The following is a 20,359-nucleotide window of genomic DNA, read 5'->3' as shown; positions in this document are numbered from 1 at the left end:
GGCCAGTTGCTCTCGGCCGGGTATCCGGCCAGACAATCCGGCCGGATCTTGGCAGGATTGTCGGCCGGATTGTGATGGAAGGAAAAAAAAAAAAAAAAAAAAGAGTTTTGAGTTTTGGCTTGTTTGCGCGCAACGGTATGTTCCGGATCGTAATAGAATGACGTAAAACGTACTGTTAGTCCTGGCGAGAGCTGGGCAGGCAGTCCGCTAACCCCTCTGGTTCGCCTTAGGGGAAAGTGGGGCTGTCACAGAGGTAAAGGCATTGGACTTACGAGTCCATTTAGCCCGGGAATCCAAAGTGTAAGGAGGACCTGGTTCGTTGAGCACATAGTTAGCAGTGTAGTAGTTAAATCCCAGGAAATCATATGATCTTTTCAAGAGTTCTGATTCCGGTTTAGAAAACTTTGGAAGTCGATGGCCTACAAGAGACCGCATTGAACTTGGATAGTCGCCATGAGTTATAGGATCCATGAACCTGAAATAAGCATGACGAGGGACTTACTGTTCTTATTTGAAGAAGAATGCAGTAAGAATCAAGTATAATTTGGACTTCTATTTGTATGGATCTACAAGTTGACAAATGCATGTCATGGATGTTATACATTACCAACTTTTAATCCATACAATCAAGTTAGAGTCCCGTTTTACTGATCATCTAATGGTAGTTAACCCTCAAATATATTGAATTCCATGGATAAAATAGGAGTATTAATATTATTTGTTATTAGAACTTTCGAAAGAAAGTTAACATATGAAAGCTTCTTAGTCACAAATTGTAGACAGAAACATTAAGGTACCCAAAACTTCGTACTCAATAATAAAACAAAAATAATTAACCTCATGCTCACCTTAAAGTTTATAGCTTAATTAGCATAATGTATTGGAATTATGAAAAAATAATTGCCGGCAATCGTATGCTTTCTCACCATCCAAACATGAAGTCGATTGCCCTTTGTGCAGCATCCCGATCTTCTTTAGTATTGTGGTAAGGTACAGCCCAATTTGACACAAGTGTAATACCAATTTTACCCTTTTGGCTTCTCTGCAAAATGTAAAAAATAATCCTCCTGTTATATTCAAAAAAATAATAATAATATATCACAACACTAGATTTCATTGAAACATACTGAAATAATACACGCCTAGCAAGTTATAGCGATAATCTTTAAAGAAAGGTCCATTTTAGTTACAGAAATTGGTAAATCCTCGCTAACTCTTGAGTGTCAACAGCTTGAACTAACTCTGATGAATAGCTTAATTATTTTAATTTTTTTCTAACAAAGGAGAGGTGGGATTAAAGAAAGGAAAAAATGGAGGGAAATTTGAATGCAAGACCTCTAATTCCTTAGGGTTCAATCTTAAATTCTCAGACAGATAGATTATTAATTTAAACTGATTAGTAGATGCGTCATCTATGTACCAAAATTTATCATGATATCCAAACTCAAACCTGATACTTCTGCCTGTATAATTGAACAGCAGCAGCATGAGCCAGAAGTTGGTGGTGTGACACTATGTATGGCTCAGTGGCGGCGTTCCCTTGCTTGGGAGCACCGGCAAATTCTGATGCTTGCTGTGAAGTTGCTTTGCTTGAGGGAAACTGGATTGCTATGTCAGTTCTTGCATTAGAAGAATCACCACGACCAGGTGCCAAAGTTCCCGTTGCATACCCTCCCACACTGAAGCTCCATGGCTCGTTGAATGTTATCCAGTGTTTCACTCGATCACCAAATCTGCTGAAGCATAGGTCTACGTAATCCACGAAGTCAATCCTACACAACCAATAAAACAGTATATTTTAGGCATCAATTTTCTTTTAAGGCATCAATTTGATAAACGAATAGGGAACTCTAGCCAAAAGTGTGTTCGATTTTGACTAGTAATTGATAATGAGGTCACAGTTTTCAGCTACTCGTTGTAAATAAAATAATACCAGTTCTATATTCCGAGTGACATTTAGAACAGATAGGTCAAATTTATGCCACGCTTTACGGATCCAAGTTATCCCATACTTTACGGATCCAAGTTTCAATCACACTACTGTTTTTTTTAAATTTTCCCGATCAAGAATCGTTGGAAGTCAAACCTTTTGTAGTATCAAATTGCTCTTCATGCATAAAAAAAATTGAAGAATATATGTATACTGGAATTTGGAAGCATAGAAGTTAATATATCGCTAGCTAGTCTAGTAATTGCAAGTTCACATACACAATCTTCTTGTCAAGAAACCCATGGTATTCATCCTCCAATGCTTGGGGTACATCCCAATGGAAGATAGTCACCATTGGCTTTATACCTGTAATTAAGTATATATTTTTCAAACTAAAAGCAATATGTGTATTTGTCAATAACATTATCAAGAGGATAAAATGAAATAAATCTATGTCTTTGAGGGGATATAATTGACCGTTGGCAAGCAGCTCGTCTATGAGGCTATTGTAGAATTGTATTCCTTTCTCGTTTATCCCAGCTCCATTAGTTCTTCTTCCAGCTGAGAAGCATTACACATTTTCGAAAACTTTGGTGAGCGAATTTTTGAATTTCAAAACAATTATATGGCTGATAAAGATAGAATATTCATCATTTGAACCAAAAGTTTTTCTAGTTCGAGGTGACTATGGTTCTTACTAGGCAATATTCTAGGCCATGATCATCCTGAAAAATGTTTAAAATCCACCACATAGTAATGATTTTCTTCGAAAGGAAAGAAAACGAAAACAAAAGAAACTAATTTTCTTTCTTGAAAAGCAAAGCCCAAAATGCAAATAAGAGTTTCAGCAGTCACTAGTGTACTTTGTAGTGGCGATAATATGCAATGGCATCGAGTCCTCCAGCTTAAACAATTTCTACAATTTAAAGTTAAAATAGAACAGAAAAAATGTTATCAGAAGTCATAGAAACTGTAGAATATGTGAAATGTGGCACAAAAATTGTACCTAATTTTGATTTCTTAAGCTGCATCCTGTTCTTGGAGAAGAATAAGATTTGACTTCAACTCAACTTAACAAAATTTCTTGGATTTGGGACAGTTGACTCGACATTTTAATGTTTTGGAAGATTTCATCTGGAGAGTTGGTTTTTGCACAAAAAAATGGTGTGTGCCCTTCATTTGTTGTGTAAATGCCAACTCTCCAGATGAAATCTTCCAAAACATTAGTCTTCTGGGCAAAAAATTGATGTCTACCCTTGCAGAAAACTATAACATGTTATTGACAAAATTAGTAAAAATTTGGTCAAAAAGAAAAAAAGTAATAATCTGGAGTACAAAAGCAAAAATGGTCAACAGTAAGTTGAATTATTTACGGCATACCCAAAATTAGAAATGTAAACGCAATTTATTTTAAAACAAAAAATGGCATTTTTGTAAAAATCTTGTAGAAAGATAGTGACACATGTTCTTGAAGTCAAAACCTGCTGCCCTTTCTTTGCACGTCTTCCCATTTGATGATAAATAGACGTTTTGTTTTTCTAAGAAGAAATATTTTAAATCATCAATGAATTTTTGGACTAGCATCAATAAATCATTCATCCATTTGAGAGTTCAGACAAAGAAAGAGAAAGAGACCTGGATGTCTATCAATAAGAAAAGTATCCCATATACTTGGTCCCCTTCCATCTATATCAGGTGCACCTTCGTACTGATCAGAGCAACAAGGGGGAAAGAACAAAAGAAGAAGAAGAAAAAAAGTTAGTGTTTAATGGTATAAATGGTGCAAGAAGAGAAGAATTAACTTGCAAGTTAAATGGCTATACCTGAAAAGCTGAAGCAGAAGCCCCGAAAAGGAAACCATTAGGGAAATCTTGGCGTCTAAGGGATCCTTCAGTAGGGAACACGTGAGTCTCTGGTGTCTCCATTTTGTGGGTTTTAGGCAGTGATTTTCAGTTAGTTCATATTAGAGGCCTATTTATAGGTGGAATGAAAGGGCGGTTTGAAGGGGTATGGAATCCAATCTCTTTTCTTTTCTTTCTTTTTTTTTTTGACGAATTAATGGTGGAGATGGACACATCCTTTCGTCTATTCTCACAAGTAACCGTGCCTTTGATCGTACAGTTTTATTTATTCTTTTTTTTAAAAAAGAAAATGACATTCTTTGAAATTTGGACCTTAAATATGTCTGGAATGCTATTTTTAAGATTTTTTGTAGGAAAATGTATTGTAGCGATTTGATATATATGAGATAAAAATACAATTAGAAAATATATTCACGGAAGACGTAAAAATTTTTTGGCAAAAGATCACAATCCAAACAATTATATTGTAATTTTTTGGATATTTTTGTAGAAAAATTTCCTGTAGCACTTTTTCAAGATGTGATGTATGTAAGATAAATAAAAATATTTAAAATATTATATCCCATATTCTCACAAAAATTCAAAAAAAAAAATTTGTTCTACAAAAAATGCTATCCAAAGAAGGCCTAAAGTACCGGGCATGCTTGAACACACACACATACCCCCCTCCCGTTTTGGGCATATCCTTTTTGCATTCTAGTCATAGGAAAATGGTTACTACTTAATTGGTGGTTTTAATAATTTTTATTATTAGTATCAATTAATTCCACACGCCTTAGCGATGAATATTGTCAGCTAGAAACTAGTAGTACAAATGTTGTTAAAAAATTGAAAAAAAAATGTATGAGATTTTGGTCTACTAATGGAGTTAAAACGAGAAAGTTGGATGCTTTGTTTTTTCCATGGAAATTGCTGGCATGTTCAGGCGTAATTTCTCAATCAATGCTGGACCCTGCGATGCAGAGGCCTATGCATAAGTATGCAGAAACTCCAGTCCATTCACGCTTTGTTGATAAGTCCGTTTAGATAGAAAATTATCTGGGGAAAGAAATAATTGATTGAGGCGTCTTTGGATAGATGATTGTTTGAAAAAAAAATTATAACATAATATTATAATGATAGTGGGGTTGGATTTAAAAAACGAAAAAAACGGATAAGGGGACTGAGAAAGCATGATTTATGATACAAGAAAAAAAAAATCATTTACATGCCAGAGATTGGATGGCCTGAAATTTCTGCGTAAGTGTGTGATGAATGTTGCCATTTGTGATCGAAGTAATGGTCACAACAAAGTAACGTTCAGCAGCAAAAATTTACTCTCAGCTGACAAGCTGCTGGTGCAAATGTAGGTGAAGCGATGAAGAAGGTAAAGATGCATAAATGAAGTTTGGTCCACCGATAAAATTAAAGCTTGCGCAGTAAACACAGTTTGCTGCAATTCTTGATTGCTTTGGAGAAGGTTGGAATTTGGATGCTTTTACCAAACTTGCTTTTTGGCATTTTGTGTTTTGTTAGAGAACACTGAATATATTTTGATGATGACACATTCATTTTTTAGGGCAAATTATACTTTACCCCCTGTAGTTTAATATTTTTTACATAATCTCCTATAGTTTCAAATACTATACATAACCCTTTCATGGTTTGAATTAAAGTGTCAAAGTGACGGAAATTATCATTCGTAACGGAAACTTTAAAAAATATCGAAATTACCCTTATAAATATATGACACAATAATCTCGTATGGCTTTATGTTTTACCATATAACCCCTTATGATTTAATACTTTACTATATAATCTCCTCATAGTTTTTAAAATATACATATAACCCTCCCTTGGTTAATAAATAATTTTTAATTTTACATAAGAGTATTTTTTATATTTTAGATGATTTCATTACGAATAATCGTTTCCGTCACTTTGACATTTTAATCCATACTATGAGAGAATTATGTAGAAAAAATACTAATCACAAGGGGATAAAGTGTAATTTATCCTTTTTTAAAGTTCGTATGCTATGTGTAAAATTTGCTCTAGGCTACGTAGAAAACATTGAACATGTATATCGTTTTTTTTCCTCAGCAACATCTGGAAGAGAACGTATGTCTTAAATCTTTAATTTGAGATGAATCAAGATTAAGTGTAGTTGTTAGTTTTTCCATCCAAATGGCTACACTTTCTTTTCTTTTTTGGTGTATGGACTAAAAATGCTATATGAGATAAATAACCGCCGTGGTTACCTTTGACATGATTTCATTAACTCAAGCTACAATTTTGGGCAAAAAATGAATATTACAAGTTTCACTGAAGCTATAGGCTCTATTAGTGTTCAGAGTCTTTAAGGTATTTTTTAAAATAAAATTTAAAATAGTTGTCTTTTTTAAATATTCCATGGAATGGCGCTTTTGCGATATTTTATAAAGATTGCCTCAAACTTGCCCATAAAATGACCAGAAAGTGGCAAAAATGCCCATAAACAGATGGGAAGGGGGAATATTCTTTTTTTTTTTTTTTTGGGATGTGGGGGGGGGGGGGGGGGTGCTGGGGTGGAGGGTGGGAAGGGGGAAGGGGAAAGAGGTGGTCTAAACTTTCAGCCACTGGCTGTGAAAAGCATGGTTGCTAAAAAAAAAAGCATTGTTGCTCAAATTGCGCTTAAATGCTAGTGAAACTACATCTTAATTAGGGAAAAATGCAATTTTCGTCCCCAATGTTTGGGGTGCTTTTCCACCCTGAAATTTTACTCAAAACATATTTCATCCTCGTATTTTTATAATTTTGGCCGATTTCATCCTAAAGTTTCATGCAAATACATTTCATCCTCACAGTTTCATAAATTTGACCAATTAAGGACAATTAAATGATTGTTAACCAATTTGGATGGAATATCATCACATGACTAGCATTCCCTGTTAATATATTGTATTATTAATACTTAATTTGGTCATTGATTAAATTGTATAAATAATAATGAGTGTGTTAGGATAAGAAACTATTTTTTTTAAATTTGTGATATAATATATGTGAGATTAAAAAAAATAGATTAGATGATTCATAGACAACTTGAAAAACATGTATATGATGCAACAAAATAAAGTTTTACAAATAAATGACAATCTAAACAATTATTTCTTTCAGTTTAATATTTTTCTCCAATTGGTTGCAATGAAATTGTTTGAAAAATTTATCCAATTGGTTATAATGGGGTTATTTCTTCTCCACAACTTCATTTCCTTTTGATCTTTTTGTTCGATTTGTGATTAAGAAGAAAGTAATGGTAGCTAAAAATTTTTATTTTTTAAAATAAGAAAGTGAATTAAAAATGATTTTTGAGGTTTATGTTGATCCAATGTTTTCTGTACTTTACTAACCGAGATGCCTTGGTTAAGTGATGACATTCCATTCGAATTGCTTGATAATTCATCAATTATCCTTAATTAGTTAAATTTATGAACTTATGAGGATGAATATGTGTTTGCATCCAACTTTAAAAATGAAATTGGCCAAACTTATAAAACTATGAAGATGAAATATGTTTTACCCAAAACTTTAGAAACGAAATTATCCAACACCTCAAACAATGGGGATAAAAAGTGCATTTTTTCCATCTTAATTAAGGCTAATATCTAGACATTTTTTTCCCTCACGCAACATCATCTGTTATTTGTTCTGTCTTACTCTAAAGGAAAAGGGAATTCCAATTGTGTTATATGAGAGATTAAAATGAAAATATGCATTTAGACTAGAGGAATGCACTATTACTGCATAGTCCAAATTTTTTAATTGCAAGTGCAACATTTTGAATATCCAACCCACAACCCAAGGGGATTTTAACCCGCCTTTTAGTGGCCAACTTAGCAAAGACAAGCTAATTAAGGCCAATATTTAGACAAGCAAGCTGAAATGTGCACTAGTCCCAAGTTGAAATTTAGCGGCCAACTTGTTTGATACTAATTAAGTTCCTACTGATAATTAATTTTAGGCATTTAATTGTCATAGAATGTTTTAATATATGAAGTTTTTGCAGCTATAATACTTTGGACGCGAAGGAGAAACGCGAAATTAAAAAAATATATATTAGCTATAACTAGTACTTGGAACAATAGAGTGGGGGATTTCACATCACAAGAAATTAAAAAAGGTCTCAGTTTAGAATTACAAGAAAAGTGGACAGCATAAGACCTTTTTGGTAGGTACATTTTTTCCGTTGAAAACATTAAGGAAAAAAATTAATCCTCCTTGAGTTCATTACCATCATCTATACTTTTCATAATATTAGTAAGGTTTGAGGAATAGAATAAAACACAATCATTAGTATAAAAATCTTGAAATTTCATAATTTGTTTGGACAATTTTGGTAAATTGGAGAAAATAAAAGTTGACATTTTATCCCCTGAAACTATACTATTAATGTCTGATTTTATATCAAGACATTTATACCTTGTCTGGAGAAGGCAATGGGAATCAAGGACAGGTACTCCATGCCAAACACCTAAAAGAAAACGCGATTCTTTTCCCCTTTTAAGAGAAGAAGAAAGAAAGGCGAGATTAATAGCTTTGAGAATATATATCTTATGTTCTATTGTTCTTTATTATAAAGTCATTAAGCAATAGTAAAAGCCTAATCACAAAGAAAGAATGAAACTTCTTTGCCCCATAATTAAGGAAAGAATGGGGTTTGTCTTGATTACACTTTACACCGTGTTGTTGGGATGTATTTTCCAGTCTATATTAACGTTAGCCACTTTGCATAAGCTTCATAAAAAAGGCTTCAAACAATTAATCGTTTTTGATAGTAGCATTAAAATGCTTCTCATTTAAATTGCTTCCATGCATGAAAGAATCCTAAGTACACTGAAAAAGTCTCGTTTATTATTGTTTCCCAACCTTCCAGGCTAAATTCAGGCAATCAAAAATTTCTAGCATAGACAATAGGGTTTTTTGAGCAAATATTTAGTGGGCACTCATAAATGCACATAAATCACACCTAACATATTATATGAATATACACACTAATAATTATTTTACCTTGCATTTATACACTTTTCCTACTTAACTTTTACTTTTCCAAAATATTATATTTGAACTCTATAATAGGCACTCATTAGATAAACCCTAGATAATATTCATAGACATATTTGTTGAACTCATCAATTGCCCAAGGTTCCCCAATTTAAATTTGACAAACTACAAAAAAAAAAAAAACAATAATTGTTACCAAAAATAGTTTTAAAAAACATACAAGACCACCACTAAAGTCTATATTATTTCTATTCCAAATGTTATATTGGGTTTTTGATGTGAATATAATTTTGTTGGCTGCTGTAGCATGTTTAGCTATTTATTGTTTATGTTTCCTACTTATTACAAATTTGTGGCTCAATTCCCTACCTTGCATGCATCAATAATTATTGATTTACAAATTCAGACTTTGTTTCTAATACCAAAAATTAAGAATTCCGTAATGTCAAAATAATTGTCTGTCTTATTTTTCCTTGAAATATAGATTACGGTTGCAAAATTACCTAATATTGAGAATAAAACAACAAATTCTCTTAACATTTTCTCTTTCTCTTAACTTCTTATTTGATATTAGCATTTTTGTTAGAAATCAACACTAACATAACACTCTTCTAAGATTTTTCATAAAAAAAATTATTACATTTGTTATTCAAGATTTATGCCCATGCTACGCGTTGGTCAAAGTGCTAGGTCATGGTAAGAAACCAAGATATAGACAACAGATTTGATAATAAAACGTCTGAGCAAGAATGCTTTCAATCAACTCTTCCCAAAAGTCCATATATTATCAATGTACAAAAGATTAACCAGTTAAACTAATGAAATATAGACCCTTTATGTCGATGTCCGAGGTTCCCAAATTTTAATAAAAACATCCAACCAATATGTTCGGCTTCTCAATCAGCCAAATTGAAAAGTGAATTTATTAGCTTCAAAATTTGACTTTTTTTTTTTAGGGGTGTCCCCTGCAGACTATTTCCTGCCCTCCATAACTTATGGACAGCAAGGTCCGAACCAGAGACCTAAGGCTCCATCTTCAACAATCTCAACCGCCAGACCAAGAGGGCCAGCTTCAAAAATTGACTTAGTCCACATATGAATTAACTGGTGAATTATGCATTAACCTAATAGTTTCTAACTTTTAGTTTTTGGTCCACAAAGTAATCGAATAAGTACATTTTCTTCCCCGTGCTTTACCAGGAAATATATTCTGTGTGGATAGTTGTTAGTTTAATAACATGAATTTTAAAGATGTGAAAAAAAAAAATAAGAAAAGGAAATAATTGAGTTGGTCATTGGACAGAGGGTAAAGTGCATCGCGAGTTACCAAACTTCTATATTGTCTCATCTAACTTACTGTACTCTACTTTATGTTAATTAATCCACTAAACTCTTGGAAGTGATCGATTGGGTCATTTTGTCTCTTCTCTCCGGGTCCAAAGTGAAGGAATTTAAGCATGTAATCGGCGCAACACATTTGAGGGGCATTTTTGTCAATTTTTAGATAAATAAATAATACCGTAGGATAAGTGAAACTTTAGTGATTATTGCCCTGCTTTTGTGAAAAACTTTTATGGAAATTAAAGAAAGTAAATGGAAAATAATTTTCTCAGCAAAGAGAATCATAAACAAGTGGCCATTGCAGTCCTAAATATTTCGGGAAAATGATAAAGAAATTTTAGCAAAAGAAGACTTATATTTAAAGAAAGAAGACAATGAAAAACTTCAATAAGAAACACAACCTTACATTTAAGGAAATATTGTAATTGTGAATGGGCAAAGTAGAACAATACGAAACTTAGGGAGATCTATTGTTTTGACCCCTAATATTTTGGCCTTCGCTAATATTTTAGCCAAAACAAATTTGGCCCCCAAAATTTTTTATTTTGGAAAACTATTAGACAATTAACAAAAAATCACAATAGCTAATGGTCAAAATCAAATCGGTGTTATTCAAAAATTTTGACTTTACATTTTTAATCCATAATATTTGGAGTTTCAATCAATATGGTCCCTTAAGTTTCAAGTGGCTATGGTTAGAGGTTTTAAGATGAAATGGAATGTCAATTCAATTACATATATGACAAATATTTTTCTAAATTTCTGTGAGATTTCATGAAAACATTTTAAGATATTTCTTTGTTATATAAGTTACAATCGGATAAAATAAAAAAAAAAGAAAAGGAGAATTCTAGCATTAATATAAAATTTTATTATCATCACTACTAGTCTACTACACGAGTTCTTGAATTACTTGTGCACATAGTAATGATAATAAATTTTCATCTGGACTAGCAATCAATAGTAAAAATTTGTTCAAAAGGAAAAAAGTAAAAGTTTAAAGAGAAAATGAAAACGATCAATAGTAAGTCGAATTATGAATTGCATAACAAATGTTAGAAACTACCCGTTTGGATTGCATTTTCCGTCATTTTCTATGAAAAAATTATTGTATTTATTTGATGTATGTGAGGAAAAAAAATAATGAAAAAATATGATTACGGAAAATAACACAATTTTCTAGCAGAAAATGGCAATCCAAACAGGGTTAGTTTACACTTTTCCGTAACCAAAAATGGTTTTTTTGTAAACAACTTGTGTTTAAAAAAATTTCGACGACTTGATATTGAAGTCAGAACTTCCTGCGCTGCATTAACGCGTCTAGTGGTCCACTAATAAATTGACATTTATTTTTGTGGAGAATAAACGCCCAAAATTGTGGATAACTTTTTGACATTTATCTATGCTAGTCCATCAATAAATGAATTTGAAACTTTGACTAAAGAAAGAGGAAGATACCAGGATGGTTATCAATAAGGGAAGTGTCCCATATACATGTGCCTTTTGCATCGATGTCAGGTGTACCTTCGTACTGATTAGAGGGATCTCCATGTTCCCCTGTAGGTGTAATGCGAGGGAGTTTTCGAGGTGCTTGAAATTTAAAATATTTTATAATAATATAATATATGTGAAATAAAAAATTTATTAAAAAATTTTTTATAAAAATTCACAATCCAAAAAAAAGTCTAAACTAGTTTAGTTTGACGAATTGATGGCAGACATGTATGATGTAAGATATGCTTGTTGTCGGTTCTCATAATCTTATAGTTTCATGAAATGAAGAATTCCATTCTTTCTGAGAAAACAACAATTAAATCTACACATATTCACAAGTGGTCATTGCACGGTTTTAGTGCTGCGTCTTAGGTGATTTTGATAGCAGAAAGAAAAGCAATTTTGTCCTTCAATTTTTGATACTTGTGCAATTTCAGTTTTTAAACTTTCCTCAAAAATAAATCTAGTCCCTAATGTTTGATGTCTGGTGTAAATTTAGTACTTAGAGTTTTGAAATACCAAATTTGGTCCTCGATGTTTCTAATTTGAAACAAATTTAGGACAATTGACTGATTTTCTCGAACATTGATGAAATTCAGTTAACTGAAAATAACCATACAGGGCTAAACATTAAACACTAGAACTGCTTTTTTTTTTCCCCCTTTGATAGCAAGTGGACTTAACAAAACGGATTTTAAAACAGATATCGTGGGGCAAACTACTGAACTTGGAAAAAAAAAATATGGGAAGCTGCATATTCAAAATAAGAAATGTTGTATTTGGCTTCTAACTAGACAATACTTTACAGGTGAAACGGCTAAAGGGAGTAAAACTTTAAACATTCATTTCATATCTATGAAAGAGTAGGTAAATGCAAAAAAACTAAGACAATCCAGAAAATTGCTCTAGGAAAATATACAAGATCTCTCTTCAGTGAAATTTAATACAAGTTGTCAATGAAAGAGTAGATAAATGCATAAAAAGATAGACAATCCAGGCCAAAGATAATCATTGAACCTATTGTATCAGATAGTAGAGAAGAAAGGAGAGGGACAAGGGGGCACCATAACTTCCACAATCCCTTCAAGCATATGGCTCACCTTTCTCATTGTAGGCCTGAGAGATGGGTCTTCTTGGATGCACCAAATACCGATCATCACAAACTTTTGTAGCTTCTTCCTATCCTCAAGAACCTCAAAGTCATTTTCTACCAAAGCATCTAACCTTCCTTCTTGGAAGCAGTCCCAAACCCAATCAGTTAAGATTGAATTTCCCCCTTCGCCAATGTCAATATCCTCAACATGTCTTCGGCAACATATGATCTCTAATAACAGGACACCAAAGCTATAAACATCAACCTTAGAAGTGATCTGAGTGTTCCTGAACCATTCAGGAGCAACATATCCCTTAGTTCCTCTGATATTTGTGAGTGTTCTACTCTGATTAATCTGCAAAAGTTTTGCCAGTCCAAAGTCAGAAATTCGAGCATTGTAGTAATCATCAAGGAGTATGTTTTGAGGCTTTATGTCACAGTGGATCATCGGAGAACTGCATTCTTCATGTAGGTATACGAGTCCCCTTGCAATCCCTATTGCAATTTGGGTCCTTAGTTTCCAGCTCGGTATTGCATCACCTAACAGGAGGCTTGCAAGTGTGCCATTCCGCATATACTCGTACACCAACAACCGGTGCTGATTTTCATAACAGGCTCCAAGTAGGCGGACCAAATGCTTGTGATTTGTCTGACCAATTGAATTTACTTCAGCAAGAAATTCCTTTTCTGCATCTCGAGCCACTCTATCTAACTTCTTCACTGCAACATTAATCTTGTTGGTCAAACTCACGTTTGTCTCACCTTTGTAAACGATTCCAAATGATCCCCTCCCCAATTCTTCCTCAAAATGATTTGTAGCTTTTGCAAGTTCTTTGTATGAGAAAATACGCAAATTTGTTTCCACAGCCTCGTTATGTAGATGAAAATTTGACTTCCTCTTTTGATAGATGACTTGAAAGCCAAAACAAGCGGTTCCAATAAATAGGATGTTAAGCAACAAAGAGCTGCCAAGAAACAGAGACTCCACAAGTATCAGAGTTCCTCGGTCCTTCGACTTTGGTCCTTCTAGACATGGATTTTGTAGAGCAACATCACTTTTTCTATACTTCAGGAAAACTTTGGAACTGAGGTTTGTGGCTATCCTCCCACTAGAGAGGGGCAGCTTCTTCTTCCAACAGCTATTGTTTCTCGAAATTGCAACAGCACATAAACAATCCTCCAAGCATGCTTTTCTGCAACCTGTTTCAGTAGATAGACTTATTTCCTCGTAGTCAGATTTTGGCCAGTAAAGGTCACTGGCTACCCAAGTATCATATAGATCCTCTGCAGAGAGCTTCTCGACGTCACCACAGCTTTGATTAAAATTTGGCATGCAGCTACCATACTTATCATATGGATCAAGCAGTGTATATCCTTTTGGACACTCACAAACTGGTTTTCTATCAACAAGGCTGCAAATGCTGTTGCTGCCACAAGGCCCACCGCCTGGAACTCCATCCAAGTCAGAACATATATCTTCTGGCACGGCCCAAAGGACGGTCCAGGTTGAGTTGCCGGTGAAATTCCTAGGATGGGAATAATAAGTGAACACTCCATCAAAATCTAGTTTTGCCCTGTAATAATATTCAGAGGCTGAGCGTACAGAGAGCGGAGTGAGTTGTAATGTTTGGTTGCTCTTTTTCAACATATACAAAGACCCCGTGCTGTTAAAGATAACTCGGTAAACAGGATCTGATGAATTTTTAGGATCAGAAGTGTGGCTGTTGTAATATTCAGTATCATTACCCGAACTTGGCAAACTATTTGTCCGAAGAACCAAATTCCCGTCATCAAGAAAGCGAAGATAAAATCTTCCTCGCGTGAAGTTACTTTCTGATTGTCTGGAATTAAGAACGCTTCCATAAACCAGCTCTTGCAATGGCAATATTGTATCACTCGCAAATCCAAAACTTTCCCATATCCAGGTGTAATTTCTATCCTTAAGGATAAAATTGCCTGTATCATTCATAAAACCATGATTAACTGCACCAGAAAAGCCGTCAGTTCTCCAGAGTGTTACCCCTCCAGGGTCACGTAGCACCAAACCTGTTTGGGCATCGAGCACCACAGAGGATCCTCGTGGAACCGGATTGACATACCAGGCTACAGTTTTGTCTGGTATCTTGTCATACCATATGGAGAGCAAGAACATATCATTTTCTTGAAGATGAAGAAATCCAAACGCAAAATCACCCGAAGGTGAGAGCCACGGGCTGGATGCTTCTTTTGCAGTTAGAGTGCTACCCACAGCCAAACTGCCATCATTTTGAGCCAAAACACAAACTGAGAACATAGATATAAACAAACTGAGACGAAAGGATGCAGAAGCCATTGCAGAAAATGGTTTAGGCAACACGAAAAAATCAAACAGGTCAAAATACTGATTAAAATATATATATATATATATATATATATATATATATATATATGTGTGATGATGCCCCTTAATCTTATTGTCTTCTTATACTAAGTGAAAGACTTTCGGGCTCAACTCATATGCTCCACGATCGCAGATCCTTGCACTAGCATTGAATTAACTTCATAATCTAGGACACAGAAGGAGCAGCAGCTACTAACTCAATTAGTGTGGTTGTCTGAACTTTGACACTCAGCTAATGAGTAATGAACCATAACTTCAACTAGTAGCAGACAATGTTGACCAAAAGACGCCTAATAAAGACAGAAACTTAATCACCAGCCCAATGACCAGCCTTTGGCTGGTGCCCACCACTAAGGTTCGAGGAAATTCGTTTTACAAAATTGACCTTATCGTCAATGCATAATGGTAGTAGTTGTGTCCTTGCCCTTTTGGACTCCAACGTTGCGCCGGAAGCCAAGATTAGAAACCCTCAATGTCGGCGGCTCATATGCAGGTTCATTTCAAATTTTGTTTTAATTTGACTTCACTCCTTTCATTTGATTTGTTGATGGCTTTGTTTGATTTGTTGAGAGGTTTTGATAAATCAGCTTCGCGTCGAGGTTGTTGAATTGATTTGTCGATTTTGTTGAATTAGCAAGATGGGCGGACATGAACTGCAAAAATTTGTCTTTCTTGAAAAATTGGACCAATTACTTGGCAAATGTTAGTAGTTTCATATAAACTTTTGTACAAAAGATTACCATCCAGTTTCAAATTTTGATACTTTCATGATAAAAGGTTGCTAAAATTTATACGTAAACTATCACTTGTTCTTGACAAATCACTTTAACAGAATTCTGATAGAGTGGGAGATCAAGAGTTCAAAAATTTTGTCTCTCATTAATTATTATAATATGTGATTTTCCAAAAAAAATTCATATGAACGGATAGTATATTCGTTTGGTTCGATGACGATTTCGTTCTCATCAGTCTTCCGTAAATTCAATTAGACCTTTCTTTAGATAAATTAAAATAAAATAAAATAATAATAGTATAAATAAAATAACGATGATAAAAAATAATAATAGATACAGGGACTTCAACTAGCAGCACAAAATGTACATCTGTCATTTCCCAAATTCAACTTAATTTAACATTTTCTCTAGTTATATATTACTCTGGAGTGTAAAAGTAGTCAGCCCGTGATGTTGATTTTGTCAAAACTATTCATCCAGTCAGAGTCCTGTATTGATTTTGTCGAGATGCATGCCACTTTGACTGTATCCATACGCATACATTATTAATGAATTGGAAATGTAAAGAAAACACGTCATTTGATTTATCCTTTGTAAGGTTTGAAGTTTTCTTTTGATTAAAAAATAATAAAATAAATAAAAAACAGAAAGAATATATATATATATATATATATATATATATATACATATATATATATATATACATATATATATATATATATAAGTATGTAATCTATGTATGTATGTAACTCGTCCATTTGCTCATAAGTATATAGTAAAAAAAAAAAAATCTGAATGCCGAGTAGTATTGTCAACTTCACACTGCTTGTAGGAGGTAATTTTGGCATCATTCATTTAATCACAGTAGCCCCCTAATTTTAGATTCTCAAAAATACATTTCATGATTGACAGAGAACAGCATATCAGGTTCAGTAATTCTTTTTTATTTTTTTTCTCAATATCCAAATTCCAGTTCAATTCGAAGCCCAGAGGCTCTGAACAAGAGCGGGAGTTTCTTGACTTTAGCAAAGATTACGCAAGGATTTTCTGAATTTTGCCCTTTAAGTAATCAAGACTCAATATATTTTTCAAAAAAGAGAAAGAGAGAGAGAGAGATATTTGAGAATCACCAATACATAGTTTTGTCTCCTTGAATGGATCAAATTCCCCAAAAACCAAAGTCATTAGGAGTAAATTTCAGTATTTGATGTCTGGATCACATTTGAAGGAACGTTCATCGAAGTCGTGAAAATGAAGACAAAATCAAGCATAGTTGAATTAGGACAAGAGACATATTTTTCCCCAAAACCTTGTGGCTTATATGCCGCCCAATGATAAGTGGCCCATTTGGTCCCGAGGTCTATACTGACATGTGGTAACGGGAGAACTAATGAATCCCCTATTGAACCTACTCTTTGGCTAACAAGTTTTAAAACTTTACTTGAATATAGATCAAGGATTAAATCCCCTGACATTCATTCTAATATTTAGGTTTGTTTAAAAATTTTGTCAACGAATACGTAAGCATCTATCTGGATCAGTGGTAGTTCATCGGATTTTCCTTTGACCACTTTAGGTTCTCTTTCCTTGACACAAAGTAGAATTAGTTGTAAAATAGAATTTATTGTGTCGATAAAAAAATTGAGCGATTGGGCACCATACAGTTAAAATATTTCAGAAAATATGAAAATACTTTTTTGTTGGTATGAACTATGAACGTCATTTATGAATTAGTTCAAGCTTGCACCACGCTTTTTATTTTAAGACTGGTCTCCGTGTCCAAAATTTTTCCAAAGAATATTAGGCAAGTTCTCACCAACATAGGACAAAACTTCCTTTCATGTTCTCACACACCAAACCTACAAGACTCCAGCTGCATATACATGTGTATGATACTTAAAGTACCCCAAAAATGGAAAAGTACTCTTTGCGTAATATTCCTGGAACAAAGAAAATTGGGAAGTTGCGTTGAGTGGGAAAAAGAGCAAACCTGTTTTTGTCCGTTTGTATGATACTTTTGTTAGTACTACTAAACCTCTGATTTCGACAAATCTTGTGTGACAATAGTAGCGTTCCTTTAAATGAAAAATTAGGACACTACCACAATGTTGACTGAAGCCTCTATGGTAAAATTATGCGAACAAATAAACAACTTCTGAATGTTGCTTCTCCTTCACTAGAAGGAGAAGCAACTCTGTTAGTCATCAGGTAGCTAAATTTGCTACAAATTTGAAAGAAACTGCTGAATGGAAGTCAGACTTCCCAGTTTGGTTGCTTGAGTTGGTACAAGCAGATTGTAGGGGCAGTTGCTCCAAAAATTGTAATCTGAGTTAGTCTATAAATGAAATGTTGCCGTTTTGATAAAAAAAAAATAAACAACTTCTGAAATAAGTCAAATACAAAAATAAGTTAAAAAAAAAAAGAGCAAAATGGCATACACAAGAAAAGCATGAGCTACCTAAGATTCGAATAATGCAATCTTTCAAGTAAGCGATCATACGCATAATGCAGCCATAGCATGGGTTGTTGAAGATAACACTGGCAAATTGATCTTTCAGCATTCCATCCAAATTCACGCTTTGACAGCTTTGCAGACAGGTTCTAGCATATTTGTGGGCTCTTAAACATCTTTGCAGCATCCCCTGCCATTCTGATCCAAGTCAGAACTGATTCTCTCTTGCTACTTCTACCCCGTTTGGAAGGTGAGTTTTTTGAGTGTTTGTCTAAAACTTTACTGTAACTTACTGTAGAAATTTTTTTAAAAATTTTTAAAGTGTGTTTTTTCTTTAATATTTTGATCAAGTGTATAGTTTAAAAACATTGAAAAGTTTTTTGAGGTTACTGTAGTTAAAGTTTTTAAAAAACTTGTAGCAAAGTTGGCAAAATAAAATATTCATTCTCTAGCTAAACCAGAGAATTGTCCTTCACATATTCGCTCTATAATAGAAGACACCTTACAAGTCTTTCTTTGTAGTCCAGGTTGTTAAGGTTGCAAGATCCTTAGTAATGAAAGCCCATAATCTGGCATATGTAACCAGAACGTTGTAATTGAAGGTTTAGCAATGAATTTTGTTGTCTCTAAAAAAGAATAATGCAATGTTTAAGTGCCTACAACTAACGTTTTATGCACCTAACGTTTTATTTCTCATGGAAACCAAATGCACGACTATAAGGCTTGTTAGTTGGTTAGACGCCTCTTATTTCTCCTTTTGGGATTTGGTACCCCCTACTACTCAAGGTGGTGGTGGTTTGTGTTTAGCTTGGTGTGACTCAGTTAAGGTCCAAGTTATTTCAAAGCATGTTAACTATTTCTGTGTACAGGTAACTGAGCTATCTGGCCTCCTATGGGTCCTGTTTCTTTTTTATGGTCATCCTAATTTGCAAAAAAAAGGCACAATGTCCGGCAAGAAGTAAATTCAAAACTTTTCCCTTGTAATCAACCGTTTGCCATTGTGGGATACTTCAATCAGATTTTAAATGATCAAGATAGACTAAGCTTTTCTAAAAGATCTCCAAAGGGTTCGCACCAATTTCGCTTCTTTTTGTCCGACTTGGGCCTGTCAGAGTTACAACACCTGGGCGTTTGGTATACATGGACAAATTCAAGGTCCAGTTCTCATGCCACCTTTGAACAATTAGATAGGGCTTTTGTCACTCATAGGGCTGCACACGAATCGCGAGCGGCTCGAGTCAAGCTCGAGTCGAGCTCGATGTTAATCGAACTCGAGTCGAGCTCGAGCTTGAGCTCAGAATATTAAACTCGTTGCTCGTGGGTCAAGTTCAGAATATTAAGCCGACTCGCGAGCTTGGATATATATATATATTTTTTTTTATTTAATAATAAAATTACGTATATTATATATATTTTTTTTATTTTTTATTTTCAAAGTAAAATTACGTATATGTCCTTAATATTTTATTATTTATTAAGAAAAAAATATTATTTTATTTATTTATTTTTTAAATAAAATATTTATTTTTTATTTTTTTTTGAGCTCGAGCTCGGCTCGACTTGATTCGAGTCGAGCTCGAGCTCGAAATTTGCCGGCTCGTCGAGCTCGAGCTTGGTAAAATTTAGTTGAGGCTCGGCTCGATTAGCTCAAAGCTCGACTCGACTCGACTCGTTTGCAGCCCTCACTCAGTCATGGCTGCAATTATTTCTCAATGCAATGCTTCGAAATCTCCCAATTATGCGTTCAGATCATGGTCCACTAATTCTTGATACGAAACAGGCATCTAAGAGAATGAATAGAATTTTAAAATTTGAATCCTTTTGGGTTAGAGATTCTGCATGTAGAACCATTGTTAGCAAGGTATGGAGGAACCCAAATATGCAACAAGCAGGCAATAAAATGCAAGGGGTAACTAAGAATCTTCAGAATACTATTACACATCTAACCCGTTGGCATAGGTCGTCCTACGGTAATTTGGATAATAAGATCAATCAAACCCAATTGCCCCTACAATGGCTCCAAGGTCAAATCAACAATACAAGGGCAATTCAGT

At 34.1% G+C, this 20,359-nt stretch overlaps 2 protein-coding genes across 2 annotated transcripts; both read right to left on the bottom strand.

Moving 5' to 3' along the window:
• Window positions 1-207: 207 nt before the first annotated feature.
• LOC140038828 (beta-glucosidase 24-like) lies at window positions 208-3,855 on the bottom strand. Its single transcript, XM_072084273.1, has 7 exons — window positions 3,754-3,855; window positions 3,566-3,638; window positions 2,408-2,491; window positions 2,209-2,296; window positions 1,451-1,772; window positions 927-1,042; window positions 208-475 (listed from the first exon to the last, which is right to left on the bottom strand). Exons 1-7 carry the CDS (start codon window positions 3,853-3,855, stop codon window positions 208-210), a joined length of 1,053 nt encoding a protein of 350 aa, XP_071940374.1.
• An 8,610-nt stretch (window positions 3,856-12,465) lies between these two features.
• LOC113713247 (G-type lectin S-receptor-like serine/threonine-protein kinase RLK1) lies at window positions 12,466-15,367 on the bottom strand. Its single transcript, XM_027236961.2, has one exon. The coding sequence runs from the start codon at window positions 15,069-15,071 to the stop codon at window positions 12,672-12,674; it is 2,400 nt and encodes a 799-aa protein (XP_027092762.2). The 5' UTR covers window positions 15,072-15,367; the 3' UTR covers window positions 12,466-12,671.
• Window positions 15,368-20,359: the final 4,992 nt, after the last annotated feature.

This window comes from Coffea arabica, chromosome 1c (genome assembly GCF_036785885.1).
Source record: "Coffea arabica cultivar ET-39 chromosome 1c, Coffea Arabica ET-39 HiFi, whole genome shotgun sequence".
NCBI lineage: Eukaryota > Viridiplantae > Streptophyta > Magnoliopsida > Gentianales > Rubiaceae > Coffea > Coffea arabica.
The sequence above is the reverse complement of the archived record's forward strand: the minus strand, read 5'-3'. Positions and strand labels throughout refer to the sequence as shown.